Genomic DNA, 16,293 nt, shown 5'->3' with positions numbered 1-16,293 from the left:
AGTCAGACTAATAGGATTCTGACTTGAATTGCCTCCAGGCAATTGTCCTTAAGTGTGGTGAGAGTTTTTTCATGGGGGGGGGGGGGCATTTGCTTCTGCCTGGAAGCTAACTGTTACTTTTAATCTCTTAAGTGGCCTCAGAGCAATGTATTTTCAATAGGTTGTGTCGACTGTTTTCCCCCCAGGCAAGGCAGATGTCTATGTGGGAAAGATGTCCTCTGCTGTGTGAGGAAATGAGTTAGCCTAGGACACTTGCAATGTCTGCCTTCTGAGCTCTATCCCTCAAGTCCCCAGACCTGGGTTCTGCTCTCACAGCTCTAGTCCACTTCACCCTCCCTCTGCCAGAGCATAAGGTGGGTGGCTCCACAGGGAATGTTTGTGCATTGGCCCTTTAAGAGGGTGCCCGTACTTTCAGCTGCCACTCCCTAGCAGACAGCACCCTACTGCTTTTCACAGCTAGATGTTATGTGGGTACCCTCCTCAGTTTGGTGCTCTCTGCTGGGGAGCCTTCCTTGGGGATTAGATCCCAGAGTTCTCAGTGGAACCCCCCCCCCCAACAGCTGAGATATCTCTCTGTGACTTCAGTTGCTATCTGTGGGTGCCTGGCCAGCCCTTTCGTGACTCCACCCCTCTTACCAGTCTCTATGCCAGCTTTACCTTCAGTCCTTGGGTATCAGGGTTCTCTCCTGTGAGTTTTCCATTGATTATTCAGGAAGCCTTTCTGTATTTCAGTTGTAATTCCAGCTTGTTCCTGGGAGCATGTCCATGCAGCATCCTCCTACTCTGCTGCCATTTTTAATCTCCCATATCTATTCTTAAGGGGACTCGTTTTAGAAAACAACAACAACAACAACAACACCTAACTGTTATCCCACACTCTTAAAGACATGACTGCATCCCTGGGTCCAAAGTCCTCATCTGCATTCTTGATAGGTTGGTGACCTTGGCAAGTTCCTTCATCTTTCCAAGGCTCAGTTTCCCCATTAATAAAATTAGCATAATACTATAGTCCTTATGGATTTTCTGTGAGAATTACATGAAATAACCTATGTGAAGTGTCTAAAACAGACAAAATCTTAGTAGGTGGAGTATTACTATGATGATTAAACATTGTCATGTTTTCTTGAATACTGATTTAACAGATCATATTTACTTGCTTATATAAATGAATCTGGAGAAACCTTAAAGAGTCTGATTTTCAACCATTATTTCTTTAAAAGAATCTTACATAATTGAACTTTTTAGTTTCTTGTAATGTTATATGCTGGACTCCAAATTTTGTTCTCAATTGCACCAAAGACTACAAAACACCCTTTGTTAGTGATGGAAAAGAAACAGCTTCCTCAGGAACAAGACTTGATCATGCAAGAGTTTATAGATTTATGTCCAGGTCTTTGATTTAAAAAAGAGAAAAAGCCTTTCTTGAGAGTCAGTAATGTTTCTCAAACCAGTATAGAATAACAATTATGATTCTCCACTTTTTGGTTTTATTGCTGGATTTAAAAGGATGACTCTCTACAATGCCAACACCAGGAGGATATTATTTCACAAATAAGAACCCAGCATGACATTTATGAGAAAGCCGGGGTCCTCCTGCGCAAAGCTGATTGGTGCTTAGCCAATGGGCTCCAGGCATTACTGGACTTATCAGACACAGAGCAGAGGATTGCCTGCACCTGCTGAACTTCAGAAAACGCTCACGTCTTGTCCGAGCAGGACACATCTGTGGCCATCAAAGAGCAACCAGATTTTAAAGATGAAGTATCTTCCCCAATTCCCTTCCATCTTGGCCATCTATTGCTTCTGCCTGCTACAGCATCCCTCCTCAGGTAAGGGGACCCCTTCACCAGATCCTGGCTGGCCTGAGCTCTAAGAAAGACTGAGATGCTCCTTGATCCTTCTGGAGGGAGGCAAACTTTATTCTCCCACCTGCCCCTATTTCCACCCTTTCAATTTCTAGCTTCTCGTTTATCTCTAACCTCTAAGAGAGGGTGGACAGAGCTAGATATCACAGCCTTTTACTAAAGCAGGCAACTTTCCCTCGTTGAACGGTCTCACACAGCTCCTGCCGCTGTCCTGAGGATGTACCCGTTGAAACTGCGAGGGATAGGACTTGGGGAAATCCTAACTTCTTAGCCATTTGTGCTCCCAGAATTCTGAACAGAACTAGAGATTGTAGAATTGAGATTACAGACTGGAGATTAGCGGCAGTTGGAGAGGGGTGGGGTAGGAGTGCGCACAGGAAAAGGGAATCTTTTCATAGCCTTGTTGTGGGCTCCCAGCGGAGGTCCCACAGCTTCCAGGTTGAGGCGTTGTCCGAGGTGCTGACTGGAACCAGTGGTTTGTAGGGAACCAGTGCGTTTGTATGGGGTCAGTAGTCTGAATCCATTACCCATCTCAGGTAACCCTCCGTATGGCGCAGGGAAGGATGTGGTGGCAGAACAGCTGGGTTGTAAACACACACTGTTTAGAATTTTGATTTAGGGGAGTAGAAATCTTTGAAAATATATTTAAACAGAAAATATGTTTCAAACAGTATGTGTGTTTTTTAATCATGTCGTATAATCACAAAACCTACGTATTTCAAAGAACTGTGAAAGTCATTTGATTAGCCTCTCATGGAGAACAGGGATTTCCTCTATGATTTTCTTATGTGATTACTTTCAGTAAAATCCAATGCACAACCAGCCTGAGATAGCCAGTAGCTGCCTCCTTTGGGCTCCAATAGAATATTGTTTCTATTACACTTTTGTAAATTTGTTGTCTTTTATATATCTGCATATATTTATATTCACCTCCTTCATTTTTCTATTTGGCTTCATGTTCCCTGAGGATATGGTCCCTATGGTCTTTGTGGTTGTATTGTTAACACAGAACTGATTAATAACTGTTTATAGGACTGGTTTGAATTAATTTGCATTTTTTAAAAAATATATTTTATTGATTTTTTACAGAGAGGAAGGGAGAGAGATAGAGAGTTAGAAACATTGATGAGAGAGAATCATCGATCAGCTGCCTCCCGCACATCTCCCACTGGGGATATGCCCGCAACCCAGGCACATGCCCTTGACCGGAATCGAACCTGGGACCTCTCAGTCCGCAGGCCGATGCTCTATCCACTGAGCCATACCGGTTTCGGCTAATTTGCATTTTTGAATGGCACCAACCATCAAGAACTTCTTTACACTAAACTGAAATCTGATCACATGTAACTTCTAACCATTAACCCTAGCTCTTTCCTTTGGGGGGTGTACAGAATAAGTCTAATAACTCTTAGGACAGTTCTCAATATATTTGGAGGTAGTTAACATATGCTTCCTAATTTTTCTCTTTGTCAAAGAAAACTATGTTTGGCTCCTTTTATTCTACCACGCATCTTACTATTTCAACTAGGACTATTATCTTTCAAGGTTTGGACACTATTATTTGAATATAGCACAAGATTGCCTTAGTTTTTAGCCTTTTCTTGACTCATAGAGAGATTTCAGGGAGCAAAATATCAATTTTCATTTAAAAATATATTTTCTACTCTTGGGCCAGATATTTCTTTTCTCACATTTAAAAATCTAAGTTCGGGAGTTTTGTATTTATCCCACTTAATTTCAGCTGGTTAGTTTTGACCTATTTAGTTGATTCTTCCCATTGCAGTATTAGCTATTCCTCCAAGTGTTGTATCATGTGAAAATGGGATGAAGACTTCATTTAGGTCAGATACAGGTTGACAGGCACAGGTTCCATCTGCATGTTGGTAGCAACCTTTCCCACAATCCTACCCCTGACGAGTCTAATGAAGCACAGAGCCAGGCATCCATATTTCTTAAATGTTCCAAGAGTGATTTTGATGCACATACTTGACACCGTTTTCTGGTATTTCATCTTCATAAATTCCATCAAAATATAAATTAAGTTGTTGCCTAGGCATTTTGCCCTTTTTCCTGACTTGATAATTCTTGTACTGTTAACTCCTGGTAAGTAGAAAATTGAGCTATTTCAATTAATTTTGGTGCAAATCTAGTGGTAGAGTGTGTTTTCTTTGTCAGTCCTTTTTAACGGCATTGCATTTATAGAATCTCTGTATGTTTTTCATGGTAAAGATTTAAAAAGTTCATGCTATGACTTCTTTTCTCCTAATTGATATTTTTATGATTTCTCACAATAGGATATATTCAACCTTTAGATGATTCTCCAGATGGCTTGGATATTGTGCAGCTGGAGGTACACTGTTGTTCAGTAACGTGAGGTTTTTTATTTAGTCTTGGCCTTGAAAATATCATGTGGGTAATGTTCACTTAAAACTATTTTAAGAACAGATTCTTGGTCGCAGCAGGACTCACTATTGTCATTTTCATGGCCTCATTTAAGGCATCCTGAGAATTGTGTTGAACTTTATTGCCACTGTGTGAGAAGATAATACAAGGTTCATTAATTGGGACAATTTTAGAATTATATGTGTTATAATAGAATGCTATGGACTAATGAATTTATACTTAACTTTGATTCATTTTCCTCATTTTTTAGTGGCTGGCATATTGGGCAACTCTTTCTAGACAACCTAAGGTAAAAAAGCCACCTAATATACATATGATAAATTTTAGTTATAACATGTTTATGCCATAATTGATATCTATAATAACTGCACTATTTTGCTATCTACAGGAGAATGTTATGTGTGTTTGTGTAAGAATATAGTTTTAGGAAATAACAACTGAATCTCTTAAATACTCTACTGTAAGATATTTGTAGTTCATCTGCATTCTTACAATGACCATAATCACATATGCATATCTAATTACATTAAATGAATATGTTGTGTTATAGCATAACATGAATTAAAAATTGATACACTGTGATTTGACAGTTCTCCAAAACAATAGATTTCATGTAAAGGACCTAGGAATAACTATAGTAGCCACAACAGAAATATTTCAGTGGGTACAAAGTGAATGTTGATTTATTCTAAAGTACAAGAGGGTGGTGTGAAGGAAGAGTCCATGATTCTTAGCATAGACTACATGTTTTTACTTTGAGCTACATCTCTTCCTTCTCTACCTCTCCTAACTCACAGTATCCCGTGCTCCAGCCACAATGAACTTCTTACTATTTTCCACAGGCACCAGGCTCTTATGTCTTTGCACAGACTTTCCCTTAGCCAAAAATGCCTTTGCCTCCTTTGCCGGCTGTGGTTAATATCCCAGACTCTAAAGCCAAAGTAACTGGGCTCAAAACCCACATCTATTTAACCTTAGTAGGTGTCTTAATTGCTCTGTGTCTCAGTTTAACCATCTGTAATGTGGGGATAATAGCTGTAATAGCCTCACAATATTATGTATGTTCACTTAAATTGTTTTAATATTTGTGAAGTATTTTCAACAGTGTCTACAAGATAGAAAGTGACAGCACTTAAGTGCTAGCTGTTATCATTGTTTCTTTTTTCATTTATCTTTATTGTTGAAGGTATTACAGATGTCCCCTTCTCCCCATATTGATTCTTATTCCCCCTCCCCCCATTGATTCTTGATGAAACGAATTTCTATTCTTCAAGACTTAAACATCAGTTTCTCTCTTATACTTCATGAGTATATCGTGCCCATCTCTTCTCATTTTCAGTTTACCATTATGCATATGTTTGAAGACAATTGTCATCTTTTAGAACTAATCATTACAACCTTGATACCCAGAGCAAAAATCCAGGGTGAGAGAGTTCTCCACCTCCTTGCCACTGCCTTCTCACTCACACCGAGAGGGCTCCTTATCCCTCACTCACACCAAGGCTGTGGGGGTGCCCCTCCATAAGCACAGGAAGTAGAAGTGTGGCTTCACATGTACTACCCTTCAGTACTAAATTGGGTTGTGTGATTCCCCAGTTGCAAAGGTGCACTTGGATGTATTTCCTTCATTGTCTGCATTTTCCCATAGCTGATCTTGTTCATTGTTTCCAAACGCAAAAGAGCAAGGCATTGCTCAGTGAATACAACTACCCATATTTTAAAGCTATTAATAGAGAGACTGCGGTTCTTCTGCCTTGAAGTGTAACTTTCAACATGTCACTTCCTCTCCTGGGCTTTGGTCTCCTCTCCTACCCAGTGTCTGCATGACTTGCGTGGCTCTAAGTCCCCTTCGGTGCTGGTCTCCAGGAGAGTCCAGGTCTGTGTCTCTAGGGAACTTTCATAACAAGGCCACTCAAAAAGCATCACAAATCTGCAGACTGTAACACTCTGTGTGTTTTGTGCTTCTCGTCACTATGTGGGATCAGAAGAATTTAGATGGGAAAGGGGACAACAGATTCTTATGAACACAGCTCCACTATTCATCCCTTTGAAAAGGTGCTTATTGAAAGCATGCCATGTGCCAGGTGCTAAGGATGTACAGTGGCGATCAAAACAGACAAAACTACCTGTTCTCATGGAACTTACATTGTAGTTAGGGAAATAGATAATTTAGATAAGTACATTTAAACATTTTTCTTTTTAGAGTAAAAAAAAAAAAGGAAAGAAGGTTCATATAAAATGTTGAGAGTGGTGTTTAGCAACTGAAAAAACATCTTCGTATTTCTTTTTGCTTTTTGGTCTGAAAGGTAATGGTAAAAAGTTGATAAACATAGTACAAAAAAAACACACTATTGTTCACCCAGTACGTTTTCAGAACACACACACACACACACACACACACACACACACACACACACACACAGCAAACAGATGCTGACAAGGAGACCAAAAGCTATAAAAATAGTAAATGGTAAATTTTAGAATTTATAATTATAAGGAAATAGAGGAACTCACTACAGAACCTCTGCTATTAATGATGTTGGAATTCTATGGGGTGGGCAAAGTAGGTTTACAGTTGGAAGTACATGAAACACAGACTCTATTCTTATATTTTTATTAAGTGTATTATTTTCCATATGAACAACTGCAAACCTACTTTGCCCACCCCCTGTAGTGTGTGTCTGTGCCCATATGTATGTATGTGCATGTATGTACCTGACAGAGAGAGAGAGAGAGAGAGAGAGAGAAAGAGAGAGAGAGAGACTGCATAGATATTGGCTGCTGCAGAAACTCTCCACAAAGTTTACGGGGAGATGTAATCATAGTCAGAGCAACAAAATTAGAAGTGTTGTTAAAAACTTTTATTTCTGTGTTAATGGAGTTTAAGCTGATTCCATAATGTTTTAATGTGAATGAGATATGAATGATCAATAGCAGCCAGATCAACATATTTAAAAGTGCATTCACAGTAATCATCTCTAGCAATTTTATAAAATACAGCCATGGAATCCTGTGCTACCATTTTGTGAGACCCTTTTTCACAGCATCCTTGAGTGGAATATGCTGCCCACACACCTTTTTCCAGGTTGTCATCTATGCAAACAAGGGCAGGTGGTACTCTAACAAGGACTTAGAAATGAAAAACTATGCTTTGTGCAAGAACAGTGAAGATTCGTGTTGAATGTTTTAGGAAAAAAAGTTTAGTCCATTGGAGCCAATCATTAAAAAAGCTGAATTCTAGGATATACCCAGCAGCAAATTAAAAATTACAATCATTATTTTGTTCCAATTCTATATCAGGTGGTTATCTGGGGATAGATTCTGGTATCTCTTCTATACATCATAGAGTATGTTTTCCCCTGAAGCTTGAAAAGGTAAAATGAGATTAAGTTTTAAAATGATGGTGTATTGCTGTCAACTTTGTTTTTCATAAGATCCTGCATCAGTATAATCTTAGTTTATGTAACGAATTTCTTTTTAGCTTGGCAATTTATTTCATAATATTAAGGTACATCCTATATATTTCATGGTGTACCTTAGATACTGAAAACTTTTTCGGTTACCTGCCTCAGTAAAATTCCATGTAACTTACCCTCACAATTCTCTTTCCAGGATAATCAAGACATATTCAAAAGGGTGAGTACAGCCCAGCCCAGTAGCAAGGGCATGCAACTTCTACTTTGTAGCAAGTGACACAATACTAAAATGAACCTTTTTTTTCCTTATTCAGTTTTTATTTGACTACTCCAGAACTCGGGAGCCAACACAGCCAGTTAAAATTGGGGTTGGTATTGTATCGTAATTATCTTTGTAAAAGTCCCTCCCCTCTGCATGCCTTTATTCCTTCCTAATTAATACGTGCAGATCAGCCGAAGGTCTTAGACTCTGTGTAACAGCTTCCCAGATGCCTTTCCCCAGGCCGGTAGGGACTACCTGTCTCCCTCCCTAGGTTGGAGTGGGAGGAGGCTGACAGATCTAAAAAGACAGAGAATAACTTATAGAAACGGAAAAATAAGTAAGAAATAACTTTTCATTATGCACTTAAACAGATGTACAAGAACCTGACAAATGGAACTCTATTAATATTGTTCCATATTACCCTCTGTTCTTAAATTATGAAAAGTGTTTTGTGAAGTGTAAAGCACCATACCCCCCAATAGTGGCCCATGGCTGTTCTTTTTTCGTCACCGTCACAATGTGTGGGTGCTATTCCAATAATAAACATCCCCTCTAACTTAATTAGCATAAACTTGAGTTACCCTCGGGTACATGTTGTGTAAGTGAATTTCTGCAGGGCATGATTTGAGAATTATTAGAATCATAGAATAAAATTAATTCAGGTGCCCTGACACAACAACTGAAATTTGACCATTAGAAATGCACTTATTTATGTAATCAAGGCTTTCCAAGTCTTCAAGAAGACCCTTAAAAAAACCAGCAAAGTACTTTTCCCCCCTTAAGAGGCAAAGATTCATGCCTAGTACATGTTTGGGAATGGGAATCAAGTATGATGGGGATTTTCTCAAGAAAGGCCATGGGCACTGCAGGGGGCAATGGAAGGGGAAAGATAAACATGGTCTGTGACACAAATTAACCTTTACTCTGAGTCAGACTTCTCAGGAGGATTCAGAAAGACTAGATAAGACACAGGTGTGTGTGTGTCTGAGTGCCTGTGGGCAGTCACAGACAAGAAGTCTGGGAAAATAAATGCCTCGGGGAGAGAGGGTCAGGGTGCTGCCCTCCCAGTTGGTCCCTTAGATTAGGAGAGCGCACCTGGAGGGCAAAAGGATCTGTGTGGAGATGCTTCTTTGGAACAATGCACTCCACACCAAAGCACGGAAAACTTGGGGTCAATGCAGATAAAAGTCTGGTTTATCCTAAGGGAATATTTTGAAGTGATGTGTTGGAATTGAAACCTGCTATCCAAGCAGGCGAGTCTTTATTGGAAACATAAAATTTCAAGCTCGGGCTCGGAAATGATATTACTCTGAAAATTAAACCCATTTGTAAGGGAGTGGAAAGGATGCGAAGAACGCTGGGCTCCGCTGCCTGCAGCCTCACAGCGCCCATCTGTTGCAGTTTCCTCCGGTGCACCCCGTAACTCGGCTGGCCGCCAAGCTCGCCAATGGGAAGATGAAGAGATTTCTACAGCGTGTATGTGCTTTTTTTTCTTCCGCCATATTTCATGCCGGTAAAGGTACATTAACCAGGGTATATGCGTGTCTTCGCCTTGGAACTCACTTGCATTCTCTCCTTAAATCTGTGTCTCCCTGCGGCAGGGAGCTCTGGCCCATTGACCTTACGCAAGTTACTAACCTCCTCCAGCCACAGTCTCCTCCACTGACCCCATCCACTGGCCCCTCATGGCTCCGTCCTCTCCTCTGCTGAACTCTTCATCCACATTTTTGTTGTTGTTGTTAATCCTCACCGGAGGCTATTTTTTCCATTGATTTTTAGAGAGAGTGGAAGGGAGGGGGAGAGGCAGAGGGAAACATTCATGCAAGAGAGACACATTGATTGGTTGCCTCCCCCATGAGCCCCTCATCAGGGCCAGAGATTGAGCCTGTAACCGAGGTATGTGCCCTTGATTGGAACCAAACGGGGCCCTTCAGTCAGCCAGCCTGCACTCTATCCACTGAGCCAAATTGGCCAGGGCTTCATCCACATTTTTTTTTTTCATTTGTTTTAGCTTTTGTGTTGTCTGCCTCTTTTCCTGTCCCTTCTTCTTTCTCTTGACATGAACATTTGCCTTGGGGGCTCTCTGTTTCCCATTGCACCACCTGTCCTTTTGTCCATACCTCAGAGCTTTGTTTTTGTTTTCTTAAGAAAAAAAATTAAGGCCCTAACTGATTTGGCTCAATGGATAGAGCCTCAGCCTTCGGACTGAAGGGTCCCGGGTTCGATTCCGGCCAAGGGCACATGCCTGGGTTGCAGGCTCGATCCCCAGTAGGGGGCGTGCAGGAGGCAGCCAATCAATGATTCTCACTCATCATTGATGTTTCTATCTCTCTCTCCCTCTCCCTTCCTCTCGAAAATCACTAAAATATATTTTAAAAAATTAAGTTTAGAAATCGCCAGTTTCAGTAATAGCTGAACCTCAAAATCTTCATCAAGGTTTGTTGCATGGTAGCAGAAAGAAAACTTCTTTTGAACACTGTGAGCCCAAGTCAGGTGACCAATGCATCCCAGTATGCCCGGGACTTTCCTGGTTTTAGCTCTGAAAATCCCAAGACCCTCAGGAAACTGCTCAGTTCCTGAGAAATCTGTTGATCACCCCAAGTACAGGGAACCGTTTTTCTGATCTGATCGCAGCTGTCCAGGCTGGGTCTTGCCTCCAGTGGTATGCCAGATTCACGGGCAAAGACAAGGTGAAGAAGCTGAAATGCCTTATCTGGGACATGTGTCTAAACCAGGGGTCAATTTCAAGTTGAGGCTGTTGAGAAGAGCAAGCAAATATAACATTGTCCAGGACACAAATGGTAATTCAATCAAGAAAGCATGCTTGCTTTCCTGAACAGGAAATTGAAATTGGCCACAGAGCTGTGCCCTTGAACAGGGAGGTGCAGAATACCAGCAGAATAACAGCTAGCCTCACGGATGTGGTTCCTGTGAAATTAACCTGTGCCTTTTCCTTCACAGGATCTGGGGGCTGTGGCACTTGACTTTACCAAGAAGGTATGTAAACCTTGTGGAGAACACAACCTCCCAAGAAAGATCTGCGAGAGGACAGGGAAGCACTTGGAGTTGGGCCACCTTGACAATCCTCTGGCTGTGAATATCTTATCTCCAGGCTTGTGGATGAGCCACCTGGGGCCATCTGTCCTGGAATTGGCTTTCTGTGGCTCAGGGCCCACATGCCAGTTGTACCAACTTGGAGAGGTACTGCAAGTGGCACAAACCCTATATACCTGTACTTCTCCACATTGACAGTGCATTAAAGATATCTGGGGACCTTGTTAAAGTCTGGAGATTCAGTAGGGGCCTGTGAATGTGCATTTCTGACAAGTTCTCAAGTGTTATTGATGCTTTGGGACTGGGGACCATGCTTTGAAAACTGCTGTCATAGACATCTTTGAGAGGCCTTCGGCACAACATGTTGCATAATGGTTTGTGTTTTTATGTTGCAGGAGCACGCTGCTACCTGGGGACGACCATTTTTTCTATTCAGGGTATAACATGCTTTCTCTGTTTTTAACCCTGATTCCCTCCTGCTGAATGAGCAGAGCGGACCCACGATGAACTGGTGAACAATTGTGTGGACTCTCTAACTCTTTAGTTAGGGGGTGACTCTCAAAGTTTTCCCCTACAAAGTCAATGCTTGTAAAGGAAAGGATCCACCAGGACACAGGCTGAGAGCACCAGGGAACACAGGGGTGGGAAGTGGGAGTTCTAGTGATGGACAGACACGAGGACCAACCAGAGTCTGAGTCTGTGTTTCTGAATATGAAGGTCTGGATACCTAGCCCCAAAACACACTGGCAAGAGGAGTCTAGTGCCATCCTCTCCTCTTTCCCAGGGGACTTGAGCCTCTTGCAAAGATCATGGAGCCAGAGAGTTCTCTCTTAGTATTTGACCTGCCAATCACTCACTTTGTTTCAACCCCTAAATACTCAATGTTTGCATCAGAAAAATGTGCAAATCAGCCAGACTTGTACCCCTCAAACTGCATTCTGTGGGCCATTGGTGCTAAGAGCTGCTATGCGAAGATCAAATCAGATTAGAAAACACTGCACCCAACATTCCTGAAGGTTGACAATGCACACGAATGTGTCCGGCAGAAAACAGCCTGTTTAACTTGACTTTATCATATGTTGTTTCCCAAACTGTTTTGTCTGTGGAAATGCTTCTCAACCCCCATGCCACCCCGCATGCACCTTTTTAATCTGCATGACTTATTAGTGGTTGTTCTCTGGAAAGGACTTTATGAAACAGTGGGTCTCCATGATGTCTTTGGGGTGAGAAGTCCTGTGACAAATAGCTTCAGGACTGTCCTGCCACAGAAACAGAGGCTAAGGGGTGGAGTGCAGGAGGGGGGACAGTGTCTGGGCTAGGGTAGTGGAGTACAGATAGTGTCTAAGCAGCTAGGGTCTTGTAGCCCTGCCTTAGAGGACCTACAGACTGAGACGGGGCTAAGGCTCACCCAGTGAGCCCCCCAGGAGGCTGCTGACACCCTAGTTAGGAGAACAAGGCCTTAGGGCTTATGAAGAAAGAATCTGAAACCAAGAAACAGGTTCCAGGCAGTTTTGTTCCAAATTTTCTAAGTTGCTCCTTTTTTTTTCAGCCAAGGAATGGAAGAAACACTGAACACCCAGTAGGATAGACCAAGGTCAGCCCATTACAGCTTTTTACCTCCAAGGAAATGTTATGAGTCTGACAGGGGGTAGTGAGAGGCAGCCAGAGGGGTGATAGTTCAAAGAAAGGAGAGCTATGTGGAACTCTCGAGGACCTTCTGCCCCATCCCCTTTCCTGCTCTCAGCCCCACAGAGCCCCATTCCAGCCGGCCCTGGGCAAACATTGCCGCCTTCACTTCATGCTGGCTCTTTGCAAGGGAACTGTCTTCAGCTGTGCCTATGAGGGGCTGTAAGCTCCACTTGGCCCATCTGATTCTCTGTGAATTCTCACCTGGCTCTTCTAATGAGGAAAAAAACTATCCTGGGATGCTTGGGGCAGGGCAGAAGCTCCCTATAGTGGGAACATTTCAGAGCACAGCCAGACAAGGCCATTCCTTCCATTCAATGATGCTCTGAGACCGGAGTTTCAATCTGGGGAGATTCCTGGTCTTCGGCCTGTGGAAGCAGACATCCCTGTACAAGGGCAGCTCTAGGTCTCCTCTGCCTCTAGTGGTGATGTGGTCCCAGGGCCATGAGGCCACTGTCCTGCAGAGGCTGTGCATCTTCCCACCTAGAACCTGATCCTGACCTGCAGGCCGTGGTCAGGGCCCCAGTAGGCCCAGGTGCCTGAGAAAGCTGCCCAGATGCTGGGTAACAGCTGCCCAGGTGAAAAGGGGAAGGTGTCCCCTAGGGCCACAGCACTCACACAGGCCTAGTGGTCTAATTAGATACAGCAAACACAGACCTTATAAGTATAGACTATGGGCATTTATGACGTCAAATTGAGGTATAATTTTAAAATATGCTATATACATGCCCATGGTCTCATCTCAATTCTGAGAATGATTTCATCTGAGTTGTATGTTTTCTTTCTTTCTTTTTCCAGAGTTCAGTGGCAAAGGGAAGCTGGATCAGATAAGACAACCCAGCAATTATTTGGGGCAAATGTCAAATTTCTTCCTATGAACAATATGTAAAGATAATTCTCTTGCTCTATATTCACTGAAATATTCAGTTGTATAAAGAATAAAGTAGCATTGACACATTTTCATTTCTTGTTGGAAAATCTTGGGGGAAGGATCAGTGTGTATTTAAAATAATGGGATTTTTCTTTTTTTAAAGTACTTTTTGGGGTATCATTTTAGCATGCCCCAACTATCTTGTTATTATTGAGAACTGAGCACACAAGCTTGAGAGAGATGGGCTGCTTTCAAATCCTTACTCCACTTTGTAGCTGGGGTACCTTGGGCAGGTCACTTCCTACCCCTGTGCCTCAGGCTCTGGTAAAATGGGGTTGGTAATAATGGCACCTACACATAGTTTGTGTGATGATTGAAGAGCTGGTCCATGTAGAGGGCTTAGCATGGAGGTACATAGTGAGCATTCAATTGTGTTGACTCTAATTATACCTCAAAGATGATTTTCATCACACAAATGGTGTCAAAGGGACTTACCCTAATGAGAGCTACTTCTAATTGCTGACCAGGGGCCAGAGGTCACAGCATTAAGTTAATGCATAACAACTCCAAACTCCTCAAGGAACCAGAAGGCCCAGGCCGTTACCTTCTCATGCTCCTCCTCTATAAATAGTATTTGACTTCCAGACTCCTCAAGATCATCTGAAGGAACAGACAGTGATGCAGAAGACAGGCACACAATGCAATGAGGGTCCCTAATGATACATGCATGTAACCGTCTTTTATAAGGCACTAAAGTGGGTGCTTTTATTAATCTTCACAGTCCTGCAAAGTAGTATGTTAGAGTAATGCTAGTTGCTACAACAGATAAACCTCAGAATCTTGGTGGCTTGGCCTATTATAATTTTTTCCCCCCAAAATGGAGTGAAAAATTGAATGAATGTTCTGGATATATGTTTCATGATTATATCATTCAGGTAACTAATTTTACTTGTATTATAGAAAATATATTTGCCTAATACAATAGTAAAATAAACATTTTTCTAACCTTTTCTCTGATGAATAGATGGAAATATAATAATACATCTTGTTTAAAAGCTTTATTGAATTTTACATAACTCTACAAATATTTATTCGGTTGGGTCTTAAAATAGCTAATGCTTTATACTGTTTGGCAATGAAATATTTATAGGAAAACTGCTTTTTTTGCACATTTAATAGTTATATTCTAAGACTTGGCCCCAATACTTTCTCATGTATAAAGAAGTTTGATGCCCTCTTGTGAACACTTCACCATTCCTTTTTGCCTCATTATTTTTTATTAAGGCACCTATAAATTGGTAATACTTTTTGGGTTAGATTTTCACCATTTATCTAAAATACTAGCGGCCCAGTGCACAAAATTCATGCACTCAGGGGGTTCCCTCAGCCCAACCTGCACCCTCTCGCAGTCCGGGAGTCCTCGGGGGATGTCTGGCAGTTGGACATCCTTAGTGCTGCTGTGGAGGCGGGAGAGGCTCTGCCATCACTGCACTCGCTAGCTGTGAGCCTGGCTCAGGGTTCCTGGCTGAGCTGTGCTCCCTCTGTGGGAGCGCACTGACCACCAAGGGGCAGCTCCTGCATTGAGCGTCTGCCCCCTGGTGGTCAGTGCACATCATAGCGACCAGTCCTTCTGCCATTCTGTTGATTTGCATATTAGCTTTTTATTATATAGGATAAGCTCCTTAAGGAGAGAACAGGCATGGAAAATTATGTATTTTCATATTGACTAAGAAACAAAATCTATATAGCAGACAAATTATAACACATGCCATTGAATCAGTAAGAGGCAAGCAGAAACCTGAGGTGGGAGATGATGTTGATTTCATCAACTTTCACATCAGATTAAAATACATGCTATCATATTTTGCTAAGTACTTATAAAGAAATGACAATTCCATGAACCAACCACTTATAACTCTCTGATATGATAAATAGAATATCATGCCTCCCCTTTCTTTCATTTCTACAAAGAAAATACTTTTTCTGAGGTGTATTATTAAAATAATGTTAATCCTGAATCTCAGCCTACATAAAGGCCAAATAGTTGTCTTTCTAGGAAAAGAAGATTGCTACAAGGTTGAAAGATTCATTTTATAGATTAATTTTATAGATCAGATATGCAATAACAAGTAGTTTGGGCTTAAGTTTTAGAGTTACTTTAACCCATGCTTTAAACTTTATCTATAGCCTTATAAACTACCCTACAATGTTGATTTAATTAAAGTAATTCTGTTTATTGAATACATTTATTTTCATAGGGATTGGATAATGTTTTACCGTAACTCTTCATTACATACATCTCAAAAGTTTTACTGACTGAAAGCTTCATAACCTGTCACAAATGTTATGTAGAGGCTCTTAAAATGTAATTTAAATTTTAGACATTATGTTTAGAGTATTCAAACTTAATTTTAGTGACCCAGTTGATAATATCTATAAATTTTAAACTCTTAGAAATCAAAACAAAACATGCTAGATTAAATGTTTAAAAGTTACATTACTATGCTATATTAATGTGAATGCTTATATATATGGAATTTCATTTTTATGATGTTTGTATTAATGGGGGTGATTAATGCCACTACAAAAGCCCTAAGTTCCGTGCCTAGCGTAGAAGCCACATTTCTTTTCTCCTTCTCTTTCTTTCTTTTTCTTTTCTTTTCTTTTTTTTTTTTTTGAGTGAAAACCCTGAATTTAATGTGATATTAGGGAGTCCCATCTCTCACTTTCTACCAC

At 41.3% G+C, this 16,293-nt stretch overlaps 1 protein-coding gene across 1 annotated transcript; it reads left to right on the top strand.

The window, feature by feature from the left end:
* The first annotated feature begins 1,621 nt into the window (after positions 1-1,621).
* On the top strand, positions 1,622-12,588 carry NMS (neuromedin S). The gene is made up of 9 exons (XM_036306747.1): positions 1,622-1,829; positions 4,160-4,215; positions 4,519-4,557; positions 7,881-7,904; positions 7,999-8,052; positions 9,348-9,422; positions 10,908-10,943; positions 11,396-11,437; positions 12,550-12,588. The coding sequence occupies exons 1-9, from the start codon at positions 1,622-1,624 to the stop codon at positions 12,586-12,588; spliced, it is 573 nt and encodes a 190-aa protein (XP_036162640.1).
* The last annotated feature ends 3,705 nt before the right edge of the window (positions 12,589-16,293 follow it).

The sequence above is a fragment of the Myotis myotis genome, unplaced genomic scaffold (assembly GCF_014108235.1).
Source record: "Myotis myotis isolate mMyoMyo1 unplaced genomic scaffold, mMyoMyo1.p scaffold_m19_p_43, whole genome shotgun sequence".
Lineage (NCBI taxonomy): Eukaryota > Metazoa > Chordata > Mammalia > Chiroptera > Vespertilionidae > Myotis > Myotis myotis.
Note: the sequence above shows the minus strand (reverse complement) of the source record. Positions and strands in the feature narration are given on the sequence as shown.